Source organism: Psittacula echo, assembly GCF_963264785.1.
Source record: "Psittacula echo genome assembly, chromosome: 1".
Classification (NCBI taxonomy): domain Eukaryota; kingdom Metazoa; phylum Chordata; class Aves; order Psittaciformes; family Psittacidae; genus Psittacula; species Psittacula echo.
In genome coordinates, this window is record NC_137735.1 from 287,573 (window position 1) to 312,518 (window position 24,946).

At 64.1% G+C, this 24,946-nt stretch overlaps 2 protein-coding genes across 6 annotated transcripts in view; both read left to right on the forward strand.

Moving 5' to 3' along the window:
• DCTN1 (dynactin subunit 1) overlaps nucleotides 1–20,452 on the forward strand; it is a 39,989-nt gene extending 19,537 nt beyond the window's left edge. For 4 of the 5 annotated variants that reach the window (XM_080635103.1, XM_080635104.1, XM_080635105.1 and 1 more), the window contains 24 exons: nucleotides 5,104–5,292; nucleotides 5,798–5,995; nucleotides 6,643–6,847; nucleotides 7,591–7,669; nucleotides 8,448–8,607; nucleotides 9,518–9,622; nucleotides 10,341–10,532; nucleotides 11,381–11,497; nucleotides 11,955–12,107; nucleotides 12,668–12,828; nucleotides 13,473–13,641; nucleotides 13,858–13,926; nucleotides 14,663–14,725; nucleotides 14,797–14,946; nucleotides 15,669–15,830; nucleotides 16,095–16,226; nucleotides 16,396–16,524; nucleotides 16,681–16,823; nucleotides 17,449–17,615; nucleotides 18,594–18,727; nucleotides 19,019–19,208; nucleotides 19,611–19,687; nucleotides 19,986–20,075; nucleotides 20,175–20,452. In XM_080635103.1, the coding sequence (XP_080491229.1) occupies nucleotides 5,104–5,292; nucleotides 5,798–5,995; nucleotides 6,643–6,847; nucleotides 7,591–7,669; nucleotides 8,448–8,607; nucleotides 9,518–9,622; nucleotides 10,341–10,532; nucleotides 11,381–11,497; nucleotides 11,955–12,107; nucleotides 12,668–12,828; nucleotides 13,473–13,641; nucleotides 13,858–13,926; nucleotides 14,663–14,725; nucleotides 14,797–14,946; nucleotides 15,669–15,830; nucleotides 16,095–16,226; nucleotides 16,396–16,524; nucleotides 16,681–16,823; nucleotides 17,449–17,615; nucleotides 18,594–18,727; nucleotides 19,019–19,208; nucleotides 19,611–19,687; nucleotides 19,986–20,075; nucleotides 20,175–20,312 (3,372 nt within the window). In that variant the 3' untranslated portion in view covers nucleotides 20,313–20,452. The remainder of the gene's footprint in view (nucleotides 1–5,103; nucleotides 5,293–5,797; nucleotides 5,996–6,642; nucleotides 6,848–7,590; nucleotides 7,670–8,447; nucleotides 8,608–9,517; nucleotides 9,623–10,340; nucleotides 10,533–11,380; nucleotides 11,498–11,954; nucleotides 12,108–12,667; nucleotides 12,829–13,472; nucleotides 13,642–13,857; nucleotides 13,927–14,662; nucleotides 14,726–14,796; nucleotides 14,947–15,668; nucleotides 15,831–16,094; nucleotides 16,227–16,395; nucleotides 16,525–16,680; nucleotides 16,824–17,448; nucleotides 17,616–18,593; nucleotides 18,728–19,018; nucleotides 19,209–19,610; nucleotides 19,688–19,985; nucleotides 20,076–20,174) is intronic. The other variant, XR_013958544.1, reaches the window with a different exon arrangement.
• A 337-nt stretch (nucleotides 20,453–20,789) lies between these two features.
• Nucleotides 20,790–24,830, forward strand: NOP56 (NOP56 ribonucleoprotein). Its single transcript, XM_080616300.1, has 12 exons — nucleotides 20,790–20,855; nucleotides 20,969–21,058; nucleotides 21,283–21,397; nucleotides 21,481–21,642; nucleotides 21,722–21,920; nucleotides 22,764–22,951; nucleotides 23,032–23,183; nucleotides 23,381–23,481; nucleotides 23,640–23,788; nucleotides 23,930–24,051; nucleotides 24,237–24,377; nucleotides 24,477–24,830. The coding sequence occupies exons 1-12, from the start codon at nucleotides 20,853–20,855 to the stop codon at nucleotides 24,693–24,695; spliced, it is 1,641 nt and encodes a 546-aa protein (XP_080472426.1). The 5' UTR covers nucleotides 20,790–20,852; the 3' UTR covers nucleotides 24,696–24,830.
• The last annotated feature ends 116 nt before the right edge of the window (nucleotides 24,831–24,946 follow it).

Sequence of the window (24,946 nt, forward strand, 5' to 3'; positions counted from 1 at the left end):
CGGGGCGGTGGCTGCGGGCTCCGGTGGCTGCAGGCGCGGGCCGGGCCCCCCGCGGCTCCCGCTCAGCCGTAGCCTCCTGTGCGGATGGAGCGCGGGTAGCGCGGAGCCGCAGCCATTTGCCGGTGCCGCCGCCCGGTGCCGCCGCATTGTTGTGCCCGCCGTGGGTCGCGGATCGCTCAGGCAGGATGAGGCAGGCCCCGGCGCTCCGGAAGGTACGATCCGCACCGGCTCCGCACCCCCAGCGCGCCCCTTCCCCCGGGTTTGTGTTCGTTCCACGGGAATGCTGCGGGGCTGCACCGGGGCTGAGCCGCTTCCCGCTCCCGGTGGATGCTGGGGGGGGATGCTGGGTGGGAAGCAGCGTGAGGAAGCGGCAGCATTCCTAAATCCCGGCGGTGCCATCGCTCCGTGTCACCTGCCCGTGCCTGCAGCAGCGCCGCAGCGGTGGAGCCCGGCGCTGCCTCCTGCATCTTCCATGTTCATAACAACGTGATTTTGCACCTTAGCGACGGGAACCTGCCCCCCGAGCGCTGCTTTCAGCATCCCCACAGGGTTGTTGTGTCTGCACCCCCCCGGGCTGTTCCGGAGCCTGGTCCCAGCTCCGGTGCCGTCCTCCGGGTTTATTTTTAGCACATCCAGGATGCGGGGATCAGCTCGAGGAGGAATCCTGAGGTTTTCCCCTCTGGAAGTAAGAAGTGAGGGTGTTTGAGCAGAGGCCTGGGGGGCAGCTCTGCCGGTGCTGTGTCAGGGAGGAGGCTTCACAGCAGCGTGACAGCAGCGCCTGATTTAGCTCCGTGGCTCCATGAGCTCACCAGGCACAGGGAATACTCTGCTCTATGGGGATTACTCGAAGAGCTGCTCCTTAATCCACCTCCAGTTCCACCGGTGCTGGGACAAAGGGAGCAGCCCCGAGCTCAGCACCCATCTGGCAGGGGGGAACAGACCCTCGATCCAGTCCTGCTGCCCTGCTCCTTCCCCTTGCCTGGGATCGGAGGGAGCACACGTGCAGGTGTTTTAACGTGCAACACCTCTTGTAGCATTAATGCCACCCCAGGAGGAGCCCCCAGGGATGTGTCCTTGTGCTGGTGGGGTGGAGACGGCGTCGGCACCAGCGGGGCTTGGTTCCTGCCCATTGCTGGGTTAATGCTGGAGCTCCCGGAACCCCTCTGGGGATGCACAGGGGAAGCTCTGCAGCAGCACTCACAGCCTGGGAAGTTCTCTCCTGCGCCAGAAACCTCCAGACGCTGCCCAGCAGCCGTGTTCCATGGGGCAGTGCCCATCCTGCCCGGTGAGGAGGTGTTGACACCAGTGGGCTCACCCGGACTCATGGCCCTGCCAATGATCCGTGATCCAGTTTGGGTCAAGATCCCACGCTCAGAGCAGAACCAAGCCAAGAGGGACCTGCAGGACCAGGATCTGCAGCCCCACGTTGGATGTGGGTGATGCTGTCCCCACCATGGGCAGTTGCTGGTGCCCAGGAGCAGCTTTGGTAGAGTTCTCCCTGCTGGGAGCAGAGTTTGTTCCCACGTGCATCTGCTCCGGACCCATCAGGGGAGCCAGGATTGGATCAGGCCATCAGATATTCGTGCAGCACCATTACACAGCATCAGAAACACCCAGTGCGGTTTGGAAGAGCTGCAGCCGGGGGTGCAGAGCATCCCGGGATCCAGGAGGGACCAAAGCCTGGAGCCTGCGGGAGGGTCCGGCTCCGAGGAAGAGGAGGATGGAGCAGTGGGAGCCCTGCTGGAGCCTCGCTCTGCACCCGCTGTGCCAGGAGCTGCTGATCCAGGGATCTTGGAGCTGCCACCTCAGCTCTTCATGGGCTTCACGTGGCTCGAAGCAAGCTGCTCTAGGGAAGGTGTCCCTGCCCTGCAGGGGTTGGAGCTGGAGGAGCTTTAAGGTCCCTTCTAACACAAACTGTTCCATAATTCAATGATCTATTCCATGGAGGGGGACTTAAAAGGCCTTACACCTCACAGCAGAGCAGAATGACACCGGGATCATCGCTGTCACTCAGCCTCGATGACTTTTAGAGGTTACCGGGAGATTTCTCCCTTCTTTGCAGGGTCTGGTGTGGTTTGAGCTGGGGAAGATGCTCCTCAGGCAGTGCTCACCCCGTGGCCCATGGGGCAGGGCTCAGTGGTTGCTGTTGCTGTGGTGGGCAGCACTGAGCTGTGCTGGACCTGGGTGGGAGCAGTCTCAGCACAAACACAGGCTGGAGATGGGATGGAGCAGCTCCAAGAGACCTGAGGGCAGCTCCAGTGCCTAAAGGGGCTGCAGGAAACCTGGAGAGGGGCTTGGGACAAGGGCCTGTAGGGACAGGCCAAGGGGAATGGCTTGAACCTGCCCGAGGGGAGACTGAGATGAGCTCTTTGGTGCCACTCAATGCAATCCCTGTTTAGCCCTATTAGAACTCGCAAGGATGCTGGAGTGCTCCTGAGGAGCCTTCCCCTGCTCCTCAATCAGCCCGTGTTTATCTGAGGGCTTTAGGCTTTTCCTGTGGCCATTACAAGGCACATTCTGCCAACAGGAGATGTTACGGGAGATGGTATCAGAAGGAGCCTCCTGTTGAGTGCAGGCTGTTGGGAAAGGCTGGGAGTGAGCAAAGCAGGATTTAGGATAATGCAGGAGTAATTGCTGCGGGGGGTGCTGGCCCAGCCAGCTCCATCTGTGCTGGTGGAACAGGGAAGGAAGCAGCTGGAAGGGCTTTCAGCTGGGTTTGGGTGGGAATATGGACATGGCTTTGGGTGCTGGGGAGAAACGGGGTGGTGGGAGCGGTGCTGTGGCCATCGGGGCCTGCCTCCGGGCTGGAGGCGCTGAGCGGCTGCTGATGGGCTTTAAGTGCCTCAATCCCATGGGATCGTGTGGTTGAGGCTTTATTGATCCTCTGCTCCTGGGTACTTTAAGCTGCGGATGAGGTAATGGGATAAAGGGGGGAGGCGGGTGCTGTGCATGGGGTTGTGTCCGGAAGGGGGAAGCAGAGCCCGGGGCTGCAGCATCGCGGTGTGGGGCTGGTGGTGACACTCGGGTCCCTCCAGGGAGCCAAAGGGTTGAGGGGAGGGGAAAATGATGTTTGAATATAGCCCCTTCCTCAGGACACCCCTGTTTGTGCTGCCCAACGCCTCCTTGTGGGCAGAGCCTGGAGCCCAGAGTGAGCTTAAGGTCCCTTCCTCCCAAACCAGGCCGGTTCTATGGTGATGATCCTGGTTCAGGGAAGGGGATGCTGGGATGCGCCGGGCTCTGCTGCTCCGCTCCAGTGGCAGGGTCCCTGCGGAGCTGTGCTGGGGCCGCGGTGCTGCGCTCCCCCCGCGCACAGGCACGCACTAACGGCCCTCCTGTCTTGTCTCTTGTCTCTCTCCGTGCTCTGGCGCTGCTGCGGGCTCTGTCTCTGCTCCTGTCTGTCCTGTCCTGTCCCTCCTCTCTGCCTCCCGCTGCCTGCAGAGCACCGCCCGCCGGGCCAAGGTGAGCAGCGCCGGCTCCTGCCGGCACCGTGTGTGGAGCACGGGAGCCGGGTCCCCATCCAGAGGGATGAGCTGCTCCTAGAGCCGTGTGCTGCTCCGGAGTGAGGATGTCCTGCTCCAGAGGGAGGACGTGCTGCTCTGGAGCCATATCTGGATCACTGGGGACAACCCCTCTTGGGCAAAGCTCCATAGGAAACCCAGTGCTCGCAGCCGGAGCTCCTCTGAGGGGCTCGAGCATCAGTGATGCCCGGGCTGGCCGGTGGCAGAGCTCGCTCTTGGTGCCCCTCTTATGTTACTACTTCCTTCCTCCTGCTGTTTCCCAGCTTCTGAGGGTACTTCCCATTGGATCTCCTTCACTCTGAGAAGGGTTTGAACCCCTGGAGCTGCAGGGACAAGAACGTCTCCTTGGCAGTAGTGCAACTCCTGGGGAGGCTGTTTGGTGCCACAGAGACTGTTCCCAGGCTGTGGCCTGGGGGAGCCCGGTATCAGCCTGGGAGGAACGGAGCTGCCGGCCCCTTCCACCCATTGCAGTTGAGGGAGCTCAGGTTTGGTTGTGAGGAGTTTGCAGAGGATCCAATGGCAGCGTGGTGGGGACCTGCCTGGAGTTGCTTTAGGGGTGGGATGAGGTGGAGGTGCTGAGCCCTGGGGTGAGCTGAGCCTCTGCTCCAGGGGTACAGCAGGGAGCCAGGCACTGAATTTACACACAGAGAGGTGAGGGCTCCAGAGCACAGCTCCAGGAGGGGCAGAGCAGGGGTTGCTGAGGGACCCGGTGCCATCCCAGCAGGGGCAGCATCGGAGCAGCCCCCCACTGCTGCCGGTTCATTTTGTCCTTCTTCCCCCTTAGGCTCAGTGCTGTGTCCCCGTGTGCTGCTGGTGGCCTTGGAGTGGTGCTGGGCACAGATGTGTCCCGTTGTGATGGCAGATGTGGAGGTGGATGGGGTGAAACCATCCCCGCTCCCATCTCCATGTGCTTCAGGTTCTGGTGTCTCTGGAGCTGGAGCACCCAAACCTCTGCCGGGACACGCAGTTCCCTGCTCCATCCCTGGGTGTGAGCTGGGCTGGCTGGGATGACCGATGGGATAGGGCTGGATGGAGGGTGAGGAGTGGATGCAGGAGGGTTTGCAGTGAGAGCGAATCCCTTATCCCGGCTCCTGTGGGAGGGAGTGCAGCTGCTCCTGCCTCCTGCAGCAGAGCAAGACCTGCTCTGGGCTGTGAACCATGCAGGGTGATGGCATTGCCCGTACCTTCAGCAGTGGGTGTCTGCTGGAGCAGGCCAAGGGGAATGGCTTGAACCTGCCAGAGGGGAGACTGAGATGAGCTCTTGGGCAGAAGCTCTTCCCTGTGAGGGTGCTGAGGCGCTGGCCCAGGGTGCCCAGAGAAGCTGTGGCTGCCCCATCCCTGGCAGTGCTCAAGGCCAGGTTGGACACAGGGGCTTGGAGCAAGCTGCTCCAGTGGAAGGGGTCCCTGCCCGTGGCAGGGGTTGGAGCTGGAGGAGCTTTAAGGTCCCTTCAACCCGAACCAGGTTGGGCTTCTCTGAAGTGTGGGTCTGGTGCCTGGTGATGGACCCAGAGCTGGTGTCCCGAGCGCTATGGAAGCATCACCCCCTTGTCCCGGCCCCCCTGACCCCTCTGTGCTGCTGTTCCAGCCCACCCGGACTCCCAGCTCCGCCGCATCCAGCGGCACGGCTGGACCCTCGGGCTCGGCCTCGGCCTCAGGGGGGGAGATGAGCAGCAGCGAGCCCAGCACCCCCGCGCAGACCCCACTGGTGGCCCCCGTCATCCCCTCGCCCAGCCTGGCCTCGCCGCTCGCGCCCCCCGTTCCATCGCCCACAAAGGTAAGGATGAGGCCTGGGGGGTGCTGGGTGCAGGGGGAGACCCCAAAGGGTCTCAGGAGGAGGGGGCTGGTGGCAGGGGCAGGGGAGGGTGAGGAGGGGGAGCAGGGTCCTCCGATGGGTCCTGGTGGGGAAAGGGAGTGGGGTGGATGCACATTGGGACCCTCGTGCCCTGAGACACAAAGAGCACCCAGGTGGGACCGGTGCCTCCCAGTGCGGGTGTTTGTGGTGCTCCCATCAGCACTTACCTCATTCCTGCTCTTTAAAACAGTTGTCCATTATTTCCCTCCTGCTTTGTAATAACTGCTTAAAACTGGAGCTTCAGAAGGATTTGGGGCATGAGGACAAGGAATGAGCAGGGGGAGAGGATAGGGAGCTCCCCTGGGCGGGTTCTGCAGCACCCAGTGGTGATGCCAGGGCTCAGCTGGTGGGGCGGGCTCTGGATGCGCCTGGAGCAGCTCCAGAGGATGCTGCTGCTCCTTGTGCTGACTCCTGTTTGACGCTGCAGGAGGAGGAGAACCTGCGGGCTCAAGTCAGGGACCTGGAGGAGAAACTGGAGACGCTGAAGATAAAGCGGAACGAAGACAAGGCCAAGCTTAAGGAGCTGGAGAAGTACAAGATCCAGCTGGAGCAGGTGCAGGAATGGAAGAGCAAGATGCAGGAGCAGCAGGCTGAGCTCCAGAAGCGTCTGAAGGAGGCCAAGAAGGTGAGTGTGTCCCCATGGGCCCCTTCCAGTGTATCCCTGTGTGTCCCCATGGGCCCCTTCCAGTGTATCCCTGTGTGTCCCCATGGGCCCCTTCCAGTGTATCCCTGTGTGTCCCCATGGGCCCCTTCCAGTGTATCCCTGTGTGTCCCCATGGGTCCCTTCCAGTGTATCCCTGTGTGTCCCCATGGGCCCCTTCCAGTGTATCCCTGTGTGTCCCCATGGGTCCCTTCCAGTGTATCCCTGTGTGTCCCCATGGCCCCTTTCCAGCGTATCCCTGTGTGTCCCCATGGGTCCCTTCCAGTGTATCCCTGTGTGTCCCCATGGGCCCCTTCCAGTGTATCCCTGTGTGTCCCCATGGCCCCTTTCCAGCGTATCCCTGTGTGTCCCCATGGGTCCCTTCCAGTGTATCCCTGTGTGTCCCCATGGGCCCCTTCCAGTGTATCCCTGTGTGTCCCCATGGGCCCTTTCCAGCGTATCCCTTCCCATGTGTCCCTTCCCCTGTGGGGAATGGTTGGACTGGATGATCCTGAAGCTCTTTCCCACCCTGGCTGACTCCATGCTTCCATGACTCTGTGGTTATGAGGGGGTCTCTCCATTGTTTGCCATGAGCATCCAGGGTCCCCTCACCCCCTTGTGCTTGACCACAGGAAGCCAAGGATGCTCTGGAGGCCAAGGAGCGCTACATGGAGGAGATGGCAGACACTGCTGATGCCATCGAGATGGCCACCCTGGACAAGGAGATGGCAGAGGAGCGGGCAGAGTCCCTGCAGCAGGAGGTGGACTCCCTCAAGGAGAAGGTGGAATATCTCACCATGGACCTGGAGATCCTGAAGCACGAGATTGAAGAGAAAGGTGGGAAGGGGCAGCCTTTGGCCTCCTGCTCTGGGTTAGAGGAGCTCAGGCTTAGGTTTCATCCCACCCCAGAGGGTGCTGGACTGGGATGGACGCTACATGGGAGGTCACACAGGAGCTCTGCTGGTTACTGCTCCAGCCCCATGGTTGCACTGAGCACACCCCATCAGTGTGATGCCTTGGTTGGATTCCCTGGGGCCTTTCAGCTGTTGGTGTTCAAGGTGGGCTTTAAACCCTGCTCACAGCAGGAGAGGAGCCATTAAACACTTGGAGGGGTGCATCCCACAGTGCCCCATCCCTGGCAGTGTTCAAGGCCAGGTTGGACACAGGGGCTTGGAGCAAGCTGCTCCAGTGGAAGGGGTCCCTGCCCGTGGCAGGGATTGGGGCTGGAGGAGCTTTAAGGTCCCTTCAACCCAAACCAGGCTGGGATCCTGCGGTTCTATGACCTGTAGTGTTGGCATTCACCTGAAACCAGAACCATGCCCCTAGCAGCCAATGTGGCAGGCTGTGGGATGGGAAGGGATGGGAAGGGATGGGATGGGAAGGCACTGGAGGGCATGGGCAGCACAGGACTGGTCTGCAGGGGATGGAGCAGTAACTGGGATGCTCAGAGTCCTTGGTTTGAGTTTGCTTTGGCTGGACCCTGAGGCTCAGGGGCTGAGGGCACCCATGGCACCGGTGGTACCTGAGCTGCCACAGCCCGGCGCTGGCACGGGGTGACCAGTACCACTGCTCTGTGCCAGGCTCGGATGGAGCAGCCTCCAGTTACCAGGTGAAGCAGCTGGAGGAGCAGAACGCGAGGCTCAAGGAGGCTCTGGTGAGGTAGGACTCAGCCTGCGCTGCCCCGCAGCTGGAATTAGATGTCTTTAAGGTCCCTTCAACCCAACCCGTTCCGTGGTTCCTCTGATGCAGCTGCGGGTCCATCCTGTGCCGGTGCAGGACAGGTCCCTCCCTGCACAGGTCCTGCCCCGGCTGCCTCAGGCTCAGCTCTGTGGCTTCTTTCCCTGCATGAGCCCATCCTCTGGGGCTGCACAGCCTGGAGGGGCCCTGGGGTGAGCCCACCGCTGTCCCTGTGCCGCTCAGCCCCCTGCGTGGTGCGGTTCGGGGTGCAGAGAGCACCCACCCCGTGCTCCATGGTGGCTGCTCCTGGGGGCCAGGAAGGGTGGGAAGCGTCCCCTCCTGATGGGGAGCACCAGGAAGTGCCTTGCAGGGACATCCAAAGCGGTGGCCTATTGGAAGGCCGTGAAGGAATGCGGCTGGGTTTGCTTTGGGTTCTTCCTGCTTGTGCTTCAGCCTGGCCCATTCACAGCTTTCCTTTCCTTTCCTTCCTGCTCCCTTTCCCACATTCCTATCTCTGTCCTCTCCTGGTCGCTCCCATTGCACTAAAGGAAGGTGCCACTCATCCCCCGCTGCCCCTGAGCTGTGCTCTGGGTCACTGCTCCCGTACCCCCCAGGAGCTGCTCTGGAGGTTCCAGTGGGGCTCGTGCTGGGGCCTGGACCCCACTGAATCTGCTGCCACCCAGGAGCAGGGCCTGGGCAGGGAATTGCTTCTGCTGCTGGGGCCCCGCTGGCTGTGACGGCTCCGGTTGCTCTGTTGAAGGATGCGGGACTTGTCTGCGTCCGAGAAGCAGGAGCACGTGAAGCTGCAGAAGCAAATGGAGAAGAAGAACACGGAGCTGGAGTCACTGCGGCAGCAGAGGGAGAAGCTGCAGGAGGAGGTGAAGCAGGCGGAGAAGATGGTCGATGAGCTGAAGGAGCAGGTGAGGCTCCGGGCAGGGACGGGCAGGCTTGGGGCATGGAGCAGGTCCAGGCATGGGGCACGTTCCTCGGTGACACCACAGCGGGGACCACAATGTGCAAAAGGGGACAGTGGAACCGAGCTGGGCTCTACCTGGCCGTGGGTGGCTCCTGGGCACGGGACACAGGGGGTCCCTGGGGCTTTGGGGCTGCTCTGGGGTTGCTGCTCGCTCAGTGCTGCTCCATCGCGTGTCCCTGCCTGGGACATCCTTGTGGGGCTTGTCCTGGCCAGGCTGGGACCTCGGGTCAGGAATGGGGCAGCCCTTGGGAAGCCCTTGGGAAGGACCTGGAGTCACTGCAGAGCGGGCTGGGAATCCCCCCCAGCCGCAGCCCCCGAGCACCCGCCTGAGTTATGCAGGCGATGGGCTCTTCACGGGGTGATGCTGCTTCGTGCAGAGCCCAGGCTGCCCAGGGCCCCGTCAGTGCTGAGGGTACCAGCACTCCCTGGGGTGCTCAGGGCACAGGGAGCGTGGGGAGCCTTGACCCAGGGCTGTGAAGTCTCAGCCAGGAGATCAGCACCATGGAGCTGCTCAACCTCGGGCCCTGGTGCTGCACCTGAGGAGCCCAGAGCAGCCAAGAGCCAAAGCCAGGCCCCCCCCCTTACACCTCCTGCCCTCAGGGCTGCTGGTTTGAGTTGTTGGCTCCTGCTCTGCTCCCAGGAGGGGCAAAGCCTCATCCCAGGCTGGGGGGACAGTTACCAGCCATGGGCACAGCTTGGCAGGGGGATCCCAGCGGGTATGGAAGGAGTTTGGAGCACTGCAGCACCGTCAGCTCCAGGGTGATGTGATGGGGTGTGACGTGATCAGTGTGATGGGCTGTGACGTGATCGATGTGATGGGCTGTGCCGTGCCATGCCGTGCTGTGTGCTTGCAGGTGGATGCTGCCCTGGGAGCTGAGGAGATGGTGGAGACGCTGACGGAGAGAAACCTGGACCTGGAGGAGAAGGTCCGGGAGCTGCATGAGACCGTCGGGGACCTGGTAAGGGGGTCACGTGATGCGGGGGGGGCTGGGGGACAGAGGGTGCCCCCATGGTGTGACCGTGTCCCATGTCCCCATGTCCGCTATCCCATGTCCCATGCCCCATGTCCTATGTTCCATATCCCTTATCCCATGCCCCATATCCCTTATCCCATGCCCCATATCCCATGTCCCATATCCCATGCCCCATATCCCATGTCCCATATCCCATATCCCATATCCCATGTCTCCATATCCCTTATCCCATGCCCCATATCCCATATTCCATGCCCCATATCCCATGTTCCATATCCCGTATCCCATGTCCCATGCCCCATATCCCATGCCTCGTGTCCCATATCCCATATCCCTTATCCCATGCCCCATATCCCATGTCCCATATCCCATGCCCCGTGTCCCATATCCCATATCCCTTATCCCATGCCCCATATCCCGTGTCCCATATCCCATGCTCCGTGTCCCATATCCCATATCCCTTATCCCATGCCCCTTATCCCATGCCCCATATCCCATGCCCCGTGTCCCATATCCCATATCCCTTATCCCATGCCCCTTATCCCATATCCCTTATCCCATGCCCCTTATCCCATGCCCCTTATCCCATGCCCCATATCCCATGCCCCGTGTCCCATATCCCATATCCCTTATCCCATGCCCCATATCCCATGCCCCTTATCCCATGCCCCATATCCCATGCCCTGTGTCTGTGTCCCGGCAGGAGGCCATGAACGAGATGAACGATGAGCTGCAGGAGAACGCGCGGGAGACGGAGCTGGAGCTGCGGGAGCAGCTGGACCTGGCCGCGGCGCGGGTGCGCCAGGCCGAGCGCCGCGTCGAGGCTGCGCAGGAGACCCTGGCCGACTACCAGCAAACCATCAGCAAGTACCGGCAGCTCACGGCGCACCTCCAGGTGTGTCCCAATGGCCCCATGGGATCCGGGATCCATCGGGAGCCGCCTCGGCCGAGGGGCGGGAGCTGCCTGTGCCGCAGGCTGGGCAGTGCTGGAGCACAGGGGGGGGACTGAACAGAGCTGCTCCAGGGCTGGGCTCCGCTGCCCTTTGCTGCCAGGGGACGAGGTGGGAGATGAATCCATGTGGATTCCTTGGCTTTAACACGGTGCTGTTGGATGAGAGCTTGGGAAGCTCCCATATTCCCTTTCCTCACCTGCATCCGTCGCTGTGTGTGGCACACGGTGAGCGCCCAGTGCTCCACGCTGCCCTCCCTGAGGAAACGGCTGTTGGGAGCTTGGGTGGGGATGTAGGATCATGGGATCATGGAAGGGTTTGGGTTGAAGGGACCTTAAAGCTCCTCCAGCCCCAACCCCTGCCACGGGCAGGGACCCCTTCCACTGGAGCAGCTTGCTCCAAGCCCCTGTGTCCAACCTGGCCTTGAACACTGCCAGGGATGAGGCAGCCACAGCTTCTCCATTCAACCCCTTCCCCAGTGTCCCACCAGCCTCAGAGGGAAGAACTTCCCTGTATCTCATCCAACTCTTCCCTCTTCCAGTTGGAAGCCCAAACTCCTCATCCCATCCCTGCATCCCTTGTCCCAAGCCCCTCTCCAGGTTTCCTGCAGCCCCTTTAGGCACTGGAGCTGCTCTGAGGGCTCCCCTTAAGGAGCCTTCTCTTCTCCAGGCTGCCCCAGCCCAGCTCTCTCAGCCTGGCTCCAGAGCAGAGCTGCTCCAGCCCTGCAGGGGCTGTGGGGCTGTGTCTCCTCTGTGCTGCTTTCTGTGCCTCATCTCCCTTCTCCCCGTGCCAGGACGTGAACCGGGAGCTCATGAGCCAGCAGGAAGCCTCTGCCGAGAAGCAGCAGCAGCCTCCGCCCGAGATGTTTGACTTCAAGATCAAGTTTGCAGAGACAAAGGCTCACGCCAAGGTAGGGCGGCCCCGGCTCCCAGGGGATGGGATGCGCCTGGCCTCAGTGTCTGGGTGCAGGCTCCGGGTATTCCCTCATGGAGTTGGCCTGTGGGGCTCGTGCCAGCCGTGGAAACGGCCTGAGTGACTGCTGGGACGTGGGGCACAGAATGGACCCGTGGGCTCAGCAGTGTGCAGTGGAGCTGTGCAGGGAGGGGTTAATGGAGCACAGTGCTTGAGCAGGAGGAGAAGCAGCTCCGCTTCCAGAACCTCACAACACTGCAGTGGGACCAGGCTCCTGCTGTGCCGGGGTTAGACCAGAGCCCGGGCCGGCCCGTGGGACCTCCGCAGGGCACCGGGGGGTGACAACGAGCCCCTCTCCAGGCTTCCTGTGGCCCCTTTAGGCACTGGGGCTGCTCTGAGGTCTCCTGGAGCCTCCCCTGCTCCAGGCTGACCGTTCCCCACGCTGTTCCCCGCAGGCCATCGAGATGGAGCTGCGGCAGATGGAGGTGCTGCAGGCCAACCGCCACGTCTCCCTCCTCACCTCCTTCATGCCCGACAGCTTCCTGCGCCACGGCGGCGACCACGACTGCGTCCTGGTGCTGCTGCTCATCCCGCGCCTCATCTGCAAGGTGGGGCCGGGCCTCGGCCCTTCTGTGGGGCCGCTGGGGCTCGGGGGTCATCACCAGGCCGGGGTCAGCCGGGAGCTGGTGGCTCCGTGGGGATGCGTCTGCTCTTGTTGTGCGGCTCCCATCCGGGATTTGGGATGTTTCCTTCTTTGAGGACTTCCACATTTGCCAAGGGCCTGCAGGGCCAGGCCAAGGGGAATGGCTTGAACCTGCCAGAGGGGAGACTGAGCTGAGCTCTTAGGCAGAAGCTCTTCCCTGTGAGGGTGCTGAGGCGCTGGCCCAGGGTGCCCAGAGAAGCTGTGGCTGCCCCATCCCTGGCAGTGCTCAAGGCCAGGTTGGACACAGGGGCTTGGAGCAAGCTGCTCCAGTGGAAGGGGTCCCTGCCCGTGGCAGGGGTTGGAGCTGGAGGAGCTTTAAGGTCCCTTCAAGCCAAACCAGGCTGGGGCTGGGTGCTTGTGCTGCAGAGGGACGGAGGCGGGAGCAGGTCCCTGCTGTGGGTGCTGCTCCAGGGGCTGGTCCCGGGGCGCAGGGGCAGGATGTGAGCTTGGTCCCTGTCCCCGCAGGCGGAGCTGATCAGCAAACAGGCGCAGGAGAGGTTCGAGCTGAGCGAGAGCTGCGGGGAGCGCGCGGGGCTGCGCGGGGCTGCGGGGGAGCAGCTCAGCTTCGCCGCGGGGCTCGTGTACTCGCTGAGCCTGCTGCAGGCCACGCTGCACCGATACGAGCAGTGAGTACCCCAGCCCCGGCCCGCTCCCAGCCCCGCTCCCTCGGGAAGCAGCGCAGTGGGGCTGATCCTGGGGGCACCTCAGCAGCGGGGCCGGGAGGAGCTGAGGGATCCCGTTCGGTGCCCAGGGATGGGATCAATCTCCCCTTGTTCCCCCCCCCCGGGATCCGGTTCTCCAGCGCGTGCTGCTCATTCCTTGCCTGTGCCCGTGTCCTGAGGCCTGCAGGAGCTTTGGTGCTTTCCTTTCCCTCCGTCCTGCCAGGAGCTGCTTCCCAGCCTCTTGCTGAGCTCAGTTCTAATACGCAAGGTTCCGCTGGGTGCAGTGATTCCGGCTCAGTTGCTGGCTCAGCAATGCACATCTGTTTCGCACTGGACCGCGTGGTTCCCCATCACGTCCCCATCCCTGCAGGGATCACACGAGATCCTGGCCCTGGTGTCTCCGCTCCACCCTCCATTGCTCCTCCTAGCACGTGCTCAGGTTCAGGCGGTGCTGCCTGGGGCACCTGATGGAGCAGACCCCTGCAGCTCTATTGCACCCTAAAACACTTCCTTAACACCACGGCTCCTCTTGGGCCCAGGTCCCTCCAGTTCCACCCCTGGCCCCTTCTCCACACCCAGCAGAGCCAACGCATCCCATTGCCCCGCAGGGCCCTCAACAAGTGCACTGTGGAGGTGTACAAGAAGGTGGGGACCCTGTACCCCGAGATGAGCGTCCACGAGCGCTCGCTGGACTTCCTCATCGACCTGCTGCACAAGGACCAGCTGGATGAGACCGTCAACGTGGAGCCGCTCACCAAGGCCATCAAGTACTACCAGGTGGGGCCATGGAGCTGAGTGCCGGGGGCCAGGCTGGGGGCTTCCTGCATGGTGAGGAGCTGCTACAGCCTCGCTGGTGCGTGCTGTGGTTGGAAATGGAGCCCTTGTGTGCAGGAGAGTTCACTCCCAGTTAAAACCCTGTGTGTTTGGGGCTTTGGGGTCTCCTCAGGGGGTTGTTTGTGTGCATGGATGCTCATCTCCGCTGTCTCTCCACAGCATCTCTACAGCATCCACTTGTCTGACCAGGCTGAAGACTGCACCATGCAGCTGGCTGACCACATCAAGGTGAAGGGGGGAAACCTGGCTCCTTCCTTGGGGTGGGTTTTCATGGAACCATCGCATCCCAGAGTGGTTTGGGTGGGAAGTGACCTTAACCTCATCCAGCTCCAACCCCTGCCACGGGCAGGGACCCCTTCCACTGGAGCAGCTTGCTCCAAGCCCCTGTGTCCAACCTGGTTTTGCCCTTTCTGGCCCCTCGAGAGGTGAAGTTCATCTGCTCCCCCTCTCCCATCACAGTCCCTTTGCCAGCTCCCAGTGGTGGCTCAGAGGTGATGAGGACTCCCAGGGCAGGGAATGGGGAAGAAGCCACAGGACCATGTGCCCTGTAGATGTCTGATAGAGGGAGAAGAGCAGCAGGAGAGTGTGGAGAACCTGGTGCCTGTAGGGAGTGTTGTAGTGCCCTGAGCTGCTATGGAAGTACCAGTGTCCCCTGGAGCAACCCAAAACCTGGCTGGTGCCTGCTCTGCTGCTCCTGTAAACTCTGGGGCTGTGGAGTCCTGGAAGGGCTGGGTTGGAAAGGGCCTTGAGATCATCCAGTCCCAGCCCCTATAGACCTCACCCTATAGACCACGTCACCCAAGCCCCGTCCAGCCCGGCCTTGAGCTCTGCCAGGGATGGGGCAGTCACCGCTGACACGTGCGGAGGCTCCATCCCATAATGCCCAGGGGCAGGCCCCGCGTGCCGGGGCAGCTCTGCCGTGCCCGTGCTGTGCCGGGGCTGAGGCGGCCGCGCGTGCTCTCAGTTCACACAGAGTGCCTTGGACTGCATGGGAGTGGAGCTGTGCCGCCTGCGCGCCTTCCTGCAGGTACAGCGGGGCCGGGGGGGCCGGCGGGGTCCTGAGCCCGCGGCCGGTGCTGAGCCCCATGGTGTCCGCAGGCCGGGCAGGAGGCGTCCGACCTCGCCATCCTGCTCAAGGACCTGGAGACCTCCTGCAGCGACGTGCGCCAGTTCTGCAAGAAGATCCGGCGCCGCATGCCCGGTACCGAGGCGCCCGGCATCCCCGCGGCGCTGGGCTTCGGGCAGCCGGTGAGCGGGGCCGGGCACGGCGCGGGGCAGGGATCGGCACTGCCCGGGTGGGTGAAGGGGAGCAGCAGCCTCTGCCCAGGGGAGAGCTCAGGGGCTCGGGGGTCTTCGGGCTTCTGCTTGGGATGGAGACAGGGACTTTGTGACCTTCCCTTCTCCAGCCCTGAGCTGCTTCTGCTGGAGTTTCCCATCTTCATGGAGCCATGGAATGGGTTGGGTTGAAGGGACCTTAAAGCTCCTCCAGCTCCAATCCTTGCCACGGGCAGGGACCCCTTCCACTGGAGCAGCTTGCTCCAAGCCCCTGTGTCCAACCTGGCCTTGAGCACTGCCAGGGATGGGGCAGCCACAGCTTCTCCATTTAACCCATTCCCATGTCCCACCAGCCTCATAGGGAAGAACTTCCCTGTATCCCATCCACCTCTGCCCTCTTCCAGCTGGAAGCTGTTTCTCCTCATCCCATCCCCGCATCCCTTGTCCCAAGCCCCTCTCCAGGTTTCCTGCAGCCCCTTTGGGCACTGGAGCTGCTCTCAGGTCTCCCCTTCACACAGCAGAGGGGCAGGATCCCCTCCCTGCGCTGCTGCTCACGCTCTGGGGCTGCACCCAGCATAGGGGGGGGTTCTGGGCTCAGGCGCTCCCTGAAGCCGGATCATGAGGAGCTGCTCCTCACCCCGCTCCCCCGGGGCTGCTCCATCCTGTTCCCCTCCAACCCCGGCCGTGCCGTGCAGGTCTCGGATGCGCTGCTCGAGTGCCGCAAGCACCTCACCTGGGTGGTGGCCGTGCTGCAGGAGGTGGCTGCTGCCGGGGCGCAGCTCCTGGCGCCGCTGGCCGAGAACGAGGGGCTGCAGGCGCTCAGGCTGGAGGACCTGGCCTTCAAAGCCAGCGAGCAGGTGGGAGCCTTCCCAGTGCCCCTTGTTCCCTGTGGGTGCAGGGGAAGCAAGGACCCATCTCCCTCCAGTGCTGCGCGCAAGCAGCCCCGTCTGGGAGAGCTGTGGGGAGCCTGGAATGTGGGCAGGGGATGGCAAAGAGCTTTGTGCTCGCAGCTGCATCCTGTCCTCCCTGCATCCTGTCCTCCCATGGCACTGCAGCTCTCAGGGCTATGGGTGTCAGGAGGGGGCTGTAACAGGGCACCCATCACCTCCTGCCTCTTGCAGATCTACGGTGCCCAGGGCATCAACCCCTACGAGTGCCTGCGCCAGTCCTGCAGCATCCTCATCGCCACCATGAACAAGATGGCCACGGCCATGCAGGAGGGAGAGTACGACGCCGACAGGCCCCAGACCAAGGTGGGCATCAGCTGTGCTGGACCCGGAGCCCCCGAGGAGCTCTGTGACCCCCTGCAGCCCCCAGGGCGCCGGCAGGACCTGGGGAGCCTGGGGACGGTCCCCTCCTGCCATGCGGCTCCGTGCAGTCCCTTCCTGCAATGCCGATGCTGTCCCGTGTTCCCCGTTGCAGCCCACCCCCCCTGCCGAGCTGCGGGCTGCAGCTCTCCGCGCAGAGATCACGGATGCCGAGGGGCTGGGGCTGAAGCTGGAGGACAGGGAGACGGTCATCAAGGAGCTGAAGAAGTCCCTCAAGATCAAGGTGAGCTCCTCCTCCTCCTCCTCCTCCAGCGCTGCCGGGAGCTGGTGGCTGCTGTAGGGTCACGTCCGTGGCGCGGGGGCCCTGTGCCTGTGGCCAGGCTGCCCCAGGCATCACCAGGAGCTTTCCTTGGCACCGGTTGCCCTCCTGTTGCCGCAGGGTGAGGAGCTCAGCGAGGCCAACGTGCGGCTCAGCCTGCTGGAGAAGAAGCTGGACAGCGCGTCCAAGGACGCCGATGATCGCGTGGAGAAGATCCAGACCAAGCTGGATGAGACCCAGACCCTGCTCAAGAAGAAAGAGAAGTGAGTGTGGAAGAGTGGGCAGGGGCAGGGTCCATGGTGAGGAGTGGGCAGGAGGGCTTGGGGATCTGGGGATGTTAGAGAAGGATCCACAGAGGAACCGGCACGTTCAGCACCAGTGTTAATGGTACAGAGCAGAGCACAAGGGGCCCAGGAAAGCTCCTGTTTAACCACTCTTGTGTCCAGCTCTGGGGCAGCAGCACAAGAGGGACGTGGAGCTGCTGGAGCGAGTCCAGAGGAGGCCATGGGGATGCTGCAAGGGCTGGAGCAGCTCTGCTCTGGAGCCAGGCTGAGAGAGCTGGGCTGGGGCAGCCTGGACAAGAGAAGGCTCCTGAAGGGGAGACCTGAGAGCAGCTCCAGTGCCTAAAGGGGCTGCAGGAAACCTGGAGAGGGGCTTGGGACAAGGGCCTGTAGGGACAGGCCAAGGGGAATGGCTTGAACCTGCCAGAGGGGAAACTGGGATGAGCTCTTAGGCAGAAGCTCTTCCCTGTGAGGGTGCTGAGGCGCTGGCACAGGGTGCCCAGAGAAGCTGTGGCTGCCCCATCCCTGGCAGTGTTCAAGTGGACAAAGCCAGGAGCCCTTTGCAGGAGCATCCCCGGCCATTCCCGTGTCTCTGTGCTCTCCCCAGGGAGTTCGAGGAGACCATGGACGCTCTGCAGGCCGATATTGACCAGCTGGAGTCGGAGAAGGTGGAGCTGAAGCAGCGCTTGAACAACCAGTCCAAGAGAACCATCGAGGGCCTGCGCGGTGCCCCGGCCTCCGGCGTTGCCTCCATCGTGTCCGGCATTGCCGGAGGTGGGTGTCCAGCATCCAGGAGCACTTGGATGCTTCTGCAGCTCCTGGGGGGTGTTTGGAGCCTGGAAGGGATCCAGGAGCTGGGCATGGCTGAGAGAGGAGGGAGAGGGCAGGAGGGCCTCAGGCTGCAGTGCCTGGGAGCGTGGAGATCCCGCACCGGTGTCCAAGCAGATCCATGCCTGGCTGGGCAGGGCAATGGTGGCACCTCCATGGAGCCAGCCCAAGGCACACGGAGCCCCTGGTGCCTCTCCGGGTCTGCATTGCTGCATCCCTGCCTGGGGATGCTCGGATGGAGCAGGTCACCAGGAGGAGGAGGTGGCTGCTGTGGGCTGCCCTGGGGCACCCATGGGTGCCTGTGTCCTGCCTGCGCTGCTGCAGCCCCGCGCGTGCTGCGCCGTGGAGCCCCGTGCTGCTGCCGGGCTCAGGGGTGCGCTGGGGGTGAGCGGAGCCCCCGTGGCCTCGGCTCTGCTCAGACCCGGGCTCAGCTTTAACTCTGGTTCTCCTTGTCCCCCGCTGCTCCTGTCCCTGCTGCAGAGGAGCCGCAGCGAGGTAGGGGCTGCTCCACGGGCCGGGCCGGCGCTCCCGCATGCTCCCAGCCCCGTGCATGCCGGGGGGAACTGCATCCCGAGGCACCCAGCATGGAGCTGGGATGAGCCTGGGGTTGGGAGCAGGGAATGGCTCCGGGTCCTGCTCAGGGGCATTCCCAAACAGCTCTGGGAGTCCTGGAAGAGACGGGTGTGGAGTGATGGGGCCCAGAGCATGGCACAGCCCCAGCTCTTCCCATCAGGCACAAACGGGCACAAGTTGTCCCTTTGCCCAGCACCACCATAGACATTCCAGCACAACCACAGCATGCTCAGAACCACCACAGCCATCCCAGCACCACCACAGCCATCCTGGCACCACCACAGCATCCTGACGCTTCGTGGCATCCATGGTGGTGGTGGCTGATGCTGGTGCTGTTGTGTCCATCCACAGGTGCCGGTGCTGGGCAGGTGCCAGGAGGTGGCTCAGGACCTGTCCAGGTGAAGGATTCGCCCCTTCTCCTCCAGCAAATCGATGCTCTGCAGCTTTCCATCAAGCACCTCAAGAATGAGAACAACCAGCTCAAGGTGAGGAGGAGCCTGGTGCTGGTCCTGGGCTCCAGCTGCAGCAGGTCCAAGAGGCTGGGGAGGAACATCCTGTGTGCTGCAGTGTGCGTGGGATGTGGTCCATGAAGGATGCACTGTGCATGGGATGTGGTCTCTGTGGGATGCAGTCCATGTGGGATGCAGTGTGCATGGGATGCAGTGTGCATGGGATGTGGTCCGTGAGGGAAGCAGTCCATGTGCATGCAGTGTGTTTGGGATGCCAGGTTCCTCCCGTTACCACCCTCCCTAACGCCGTTCCTCCTTGGTCGGCAGGGGATGAGGATGCGCATGGAGCTGGCCAGCCTGCCACCGCTGCAGGTGCCCAAGGTATCTGTCCCCAGGAGCAAGCAGGGGGAGGGCCTGGCCACACAGCAGCTCTACCGCCAGAGCAGCCAGCTCCTGGAGACCCTCTACCAGATGAGCGCCAACGCCAAGGTGGTGGACATGAAGCAGGCCAAGTCCGGTAGGTCCTGTGCTAGCGCTGCCGGGGCTGCGCGGTCGGAACCGGGTGAGCTTTGAGGGCCCTTCCAGCCCAACCCATTCCCTGATCCCGGGGTGCTCGCACTGACCTGGCTCCCCCATGCGGCATCGAGAGCCCTGGTGTGCCCATGAGGCGCCCATCCCCATGGCGGTGGGCACCAGGTTACATATGGGGGCTGAAGCTGCTCCCTGGGGCCACTGTGGCTCAGCCTCATCCCTGCCGGGAGGCCCCAAACCCCTCCCCTGGTGACAGGCACTGGTGCTGGTGCTCTGCCTGTGTCAGTGCTCTGCCGGTGCCGGTGCGTGGCTGGACGGGAGCTCCGGGCAGGAGGCACCTCCCTCCTCCTCGGGGCTGCCCCGGCCCCGCTCACACCCGGTCCCGCAGCGCGGAGCTCGGCGGCGCGGCTGCTGGAGCACACGGCCCGGCTCTGCGCCCTCAGCAACGCCATCGACACCCTCAAGGTGAGGAGGGACCGGGGGGGCACAGGATGGGGACTCTGTGGGGTGGGTGATGGTCCCTGTGGGTGGGCAAGTGGCCATGTGGAGGGGCAAGGGGCTCTATGAGGCAGGCAGGGGCCTCCGTGGGGTGGCCAAGGAGCTCTGTGGAGCACATGAAGGGCTCTGTGGGTCAGGTGTTGGTATCCATGGGTTAGATGAGGGTCCCTGTGGGTCGGGTGAGGGTCCCTATGGGGCAGGCATCCTGCGTGCAGCGCAGGAGCCGGGGTGGGCCAGGCCAGGGCTGACCCTGCCGTGCCCCCAGGCTGACACCCTGCGGGAGGTGGTGCAGCAGCAGCCGGGGGCCAGCGCCCAGAGCAGCTTCGGCCTCTTCCCGTCCCCGGCCTTCCTCAAGGTGAGCTCCCGGCCCCGTCCCCATGGGGGGATCCAGGCTGCGGGGGGCAGGTGAGGCCCCCCCGGCCCCGCAGGCCCCCAGCGCTGCTCTGCCCCGCAGGCCAAGCAGGAGCAGGAGCAGGGCCTCGCCTACTACGGCAAAGTGACCTTCCCCGGGCCGGCGGGGCAGGGCCGGGCGCACCGGCTGCTGCTCACCCCAGAGCTGCTGCAGGAGCTGCGCAGCCGCCTCGGCTCCTGAACCGGGACCCCGCGCCCCGCTCAGTGACCCCCAGGTCCCCCCGCTCCGTGCAGACACTACGGGACCCCCCCGCGCTGCACCGGGGAACGGAGCCCCCGGACCCCCCCCGGCACTCGCGATCTCCAATAAAGCTGCCCTGGACCTGCCGCGGCCTCGCGCCTCCGGGAACGGGGGTGGGGAGGGCACGGCGGGGGGAACACCTGGAGCGGGGAACGACATCGGAGGGGACGCCGGGTCCCGCCACGTGCGTCCGCAGGGGGCGTGGTTACCGCAGCGCGGGAGCCGCTCGGGCGGCGCTCATTGGCCGCGGGGCAGGAAGGGGCGGGAGGGAGCGGCGCTTCCTGGGTGTGATTGGTGGAGAAGTCAAAGGGAGGCGGGATCGCCCCGGCCTCTGTTTGATCGGCTGGGGGAGGGGTCGGAGGGGGCACCCCGCGCTGATTGGCGGGAGGAGCGGAGGGGCGGGCACTGATTGGGTGAGGCGGAGTTCCGGCGGGGGAGCTGCCACTTCCGGGCGGCGGCTGCGGCGGCGGCAGCGGCAAGATGGTGAGTGCCGGCGGGCCGGGCCCCGCGCATCCGCCCGCATCGGGCCGGGGCTGGGGCCGCGGGGAGCGGGGATGGGCCGGGGGGTGCCCGGGTGACCGCCGGTACCGGTGCAGGTGCTGCTGCACGTCCTGTTCGAGCACGCGGCCGGGTACGCGCTGTTCGCCGTGCGGGAGGTGGAGGAGATCAGCATGTTGCTGCCGCAGGTACCGGGGCTGGGGCCTGATCCCGTGCCGGGGGGGGGGGCATCCGGTACCCGGGTAGGGGATGATCCGTTCCCGGGGAGGCTCAGTCCGGGGGGGGGGGCGGGTTTGCGAGGATGGAATCGCGGGGGTCGCACCCCGGTGCCGCCGTTCCCCGGTGCCGGTCCCTGGCGCCGCCCCGTGCCCGGGGGGCGCTGTTCCCGCCGGGCTCTGACCGGGCCGCGCAGGTGGAGGAGAGCGCGCAGACCCTGGGCAAGTTCCACAACGTGGTGAAGCTCGCGGCCTTCTCCCCGTTCAAGTCGGCGCAGAGCGCGCTGGAGAACATGAACGCCGTGTCCGAGGGTGAGCACCGCGGGGAGCCCCCTCCCGCCCCGCACCGGGGGAGCTGGGCCCCGCTGACCCCCGCTGTGCCCCCCCCCCCCCAGGGCTCCTCCACGAGGACCTGCGGCTGCTGCTGGAGACCTCGATGCCGGCCAAGAAGAAGAAGGCGCTGCTGGGGGTGGCGGACGCCAAGCTCGGGGCCGCCATCCTGGAGGAGCTGGGCTACCAGTGCCAGACCGGCGGCGTCGTGGCCGAGCTGCTGCGTGGTGCGTGGGGCCGGGGCCGGGGGGCGCGCAGCGGGGCCGGGGAGGTGACGGCGGCGTCGGTGACCCCGCGTCCCCGCAGGGATCCGGCTGCACTTCCACGCGCTGGTGAAGGGGCTCACGGCCCAATCGGCCTCCAAAGCGCAGCTGGGGCTGGGGCACAGCTACTCCCGCGCCAAGGTGAAGTTCAACGTGAACCGCGTGGACAATATGATCATCCAGTCCATCAGCCTGCTGGACCAGCTCGACAAGGACATCAACACCTTCTCCATGCGCGTGCGGTGAGCGTGGCCCCCGGCCAGGGCTGCGGTGGGTGCTGCAGGTGCCTCTCCCCACGCTTACCACAGGTCGCTGCCCCTCCGGCTGCCTGTACAGGACGGGGAGGGAGAGCAGTGACCCTGGGGCAACCGGTTGTGGCTGTGGTGCTGCAGCTGGAGCGTGCCCGGGGGGGCACACGTGGAGCACGGGGCTGGGTGATGGCACTGACACCATCCCCATCACCATCCTGTCCCTGTATCTGTAACTGTTCCCATCACCATCGCGTCCATGTATCCGTAACTGTCCCTGTTCCCGTTCTGTCTTTGTATCTGTAATTGTCCGTGTCCCGGTCTTGTCTCTCTATCCGTAACTGTTCCTGTCCCCATCCTTTCCCTGTAACCGTAACTGTCCCCATCCCCGTCTTGTCCTTGTATCTGTAATTGTCCCTGTCCCTGTCTTGTCTCTCTATCCGTAGCTGTTCCCATCACCATCCTGTGCTTGTATCCATAACTGTCTGCATCACTGTCCTGTGCCTGTATCCATAGCTGTCCCCATCAGTATCCTGTCCCTGTATTTGTAACTGTGCCCATCACTGTTTTGTCTATGTATCCATAACTGTCCCATCACCGTCCTCTGCGTGTATCCGTAACTGTTTTCGTTGCTGTCGTGTCCCAGTATCCGTAACTGTCGCCATCCTCTGCCTGTATCCGTAACTGTTCCCATCACTGTCCTGTCCCTGTATCCATAACTGTCCCCGTCACCGTCCTGTCTCTGTATCCGTAACTGTCCCCATCCCCTACTTGTATCCGTAACTGTCCCCATTCCCATCCCTGTATCCGTGACTGTCCCCATCACCGTCCCCACAGCGAGTGGTATGGGTACCACTTCCCTGAGCTCATCAAGATTGTCCCGGAGAACTCCATGTACTGCCGGGTGGCCAAGTTCATCGGGAACCGGCGGGAGCTGAGCGAGGAGAGCCTGGAGGGGCTGGAGGAGATCGTCATGGACGGTGCCAAGGCTCAGGCCATCCTGGACGCCTCCCGCTCCTCCATGGGTGAGCATGGGGGGTGGTGGCTCCATTGGGAGAGCTCTGGTGTCCCCGTTGGCCCCTCTGACCCCTCCGTGTCCCCGCAGGGATGGACATCTCCCCCCTGGACCTCATCAACATCGAGAGCTTCTCCAGCCGCGTCATCTCGCTGTCCGAGTACCGCCGGGGGCTGCAGGAGTACCTGCGCTCCAAGATGAGCCAAGTGGCGCCCAGCCTCTCGGCGCTCATCGGGGAGGTGGTGAGCGTGATCCCCAACCCCCTGCATGCACCCCTGTGACCGGGGCCACGGACGTGATGTCTGAGTGCATCTGTCAATCCCCTGAGCTGTGCTGCTGACACCTGAGCTGCTGATCCGGGCCTGGGGCTGTGTCCGGGCCCGCGCCGGGCTCCTGTGGCACCGCAGCCCCAATCCCGTCCTCGCTGTCCCTGCTGCAGGTGGGCGCGCGCCTCATCTCGCACGCCGGCAGCCTCACCAACCTGGCCAAGTACCCGGCCTCCACCGTGCAGATCCTGGGCGCCGAGAAGGCGCTGTTCAGGTACCGCTGCGGGCGGTCGCGGTGATGGCGCTGCCGGGCACCGGCTGTGACGGGGCCTGCTCCCGGCTGAGCAACCGGTGCCGGTGTCTGAGCGACCCCCGGGGGCACTGGGGGGGGGGGGCAATGGGGGCTGCTTCCGACGGCTCCGCCGGTTGCAGGGCGCTGAAGACGCGCGGGAACACCCCCAAGTACGGGCTCATTTTCCACTCGACGTTCATCGGGCGCGCGGCCGCCAAGAACAAGGGCCGCATCTCGCGGTACCTGGCCAACAAGTGCACCCTGGCCTCGCGCATCGACTGCTTCTCAGGTGGGGCCGCGGCGCCGCCGCCTCTGCCGTGATGGCAGCGTTTTTCGTCAGCAGCATCTCACCCCGTGAATGGTGACAGCTCTGGGGCTGAGCGGAGCGCGGCGGCCGCCGGTGCTGAGCCCCCCCCGTGTGTCCCCACAGAGGTCCCCACCAGCGTGTTCGGGGACAAGCTGCGGGAGCAGGTCGAGGAGCGCTTGGCCTTCTACGAGACCGGGGAGCCCCCGCGCAAGAACCTGGACGTGATGAAGGAGGCCGTGGTGGAGGTGAGGCCCTGGGCAGGTGAGGCTGCGGTGGGGCCCCGCTGCTGGGTGTGATGTGAAGCCATGGCCTGACCGCCCGTGGAGGGAAAAGACTGATTTAATGAGGCTGATCCGGCAGCGGGGCCGGGTTCCGGGCTGGGGGCGCGGGGCCAAGCTGGGGCTGATCCCTCTCCTCCCGCCCCCCCCAGGCGGGTGAGGTGGTGGCCGAGGTGAAGAGGAAGCAGGAGAAGAAGGAGAAGAAGAGGAAGAAGCGGGAGAAGCGGCGCTTGGAGGCGCTGGCGGCGGCAGCACAGGAGGAGCTGGAGGAGAACTCGGTGCGAGAGCCCGAGGTGCGGGCAGGAGGAGCGGGATGGGGTCAGGGATGGGCATGGGGAAGGGAATGGGGATGGACACGGCTCCGGTTCCTCCTGACCCTGTGGCTCTTGCAGGAAAACGCCACGGAGCCCAAGAAGAAGAGGAAGAAGAAGAAGCAGGAGCAGGAGGAGGCAGAATCGGAGCCGGAGCAGAACGGGCTGGAGGAGGAGGAGGAGGCCGAGACAGTGCCCAAGAAGAAGAGGAAAGCAACGGCCGAGGCTGAGCCTGAGGAGGAGGAGGAGAAGAGGAAGAGGAAGAAGAAGAAGAAGGTGGCGCGGGATGAGGAGGACTGAGGGTGTTGGGCCCAGTGCTTGGACACTTGGACTGGCTGGAGGTCGGTGCGGGGCACCCGGGGCTGCCGTTACCGCGTCCTGGCCCCATGTGTGCTGTGGGGCTGCGGTGCTGCACGTGGCATTGACCCCTCCGGGCCCTGTAGCCCCGTTCTGGGGGGTCCCGGGCTGTGTGTGGGGCCCGGCCCTGTCCCCACGGGGGGCTGGGGGCAGGAGCTCCTCAGTAAAGTGCTGCCGTGGTTGGTGACGCTCTT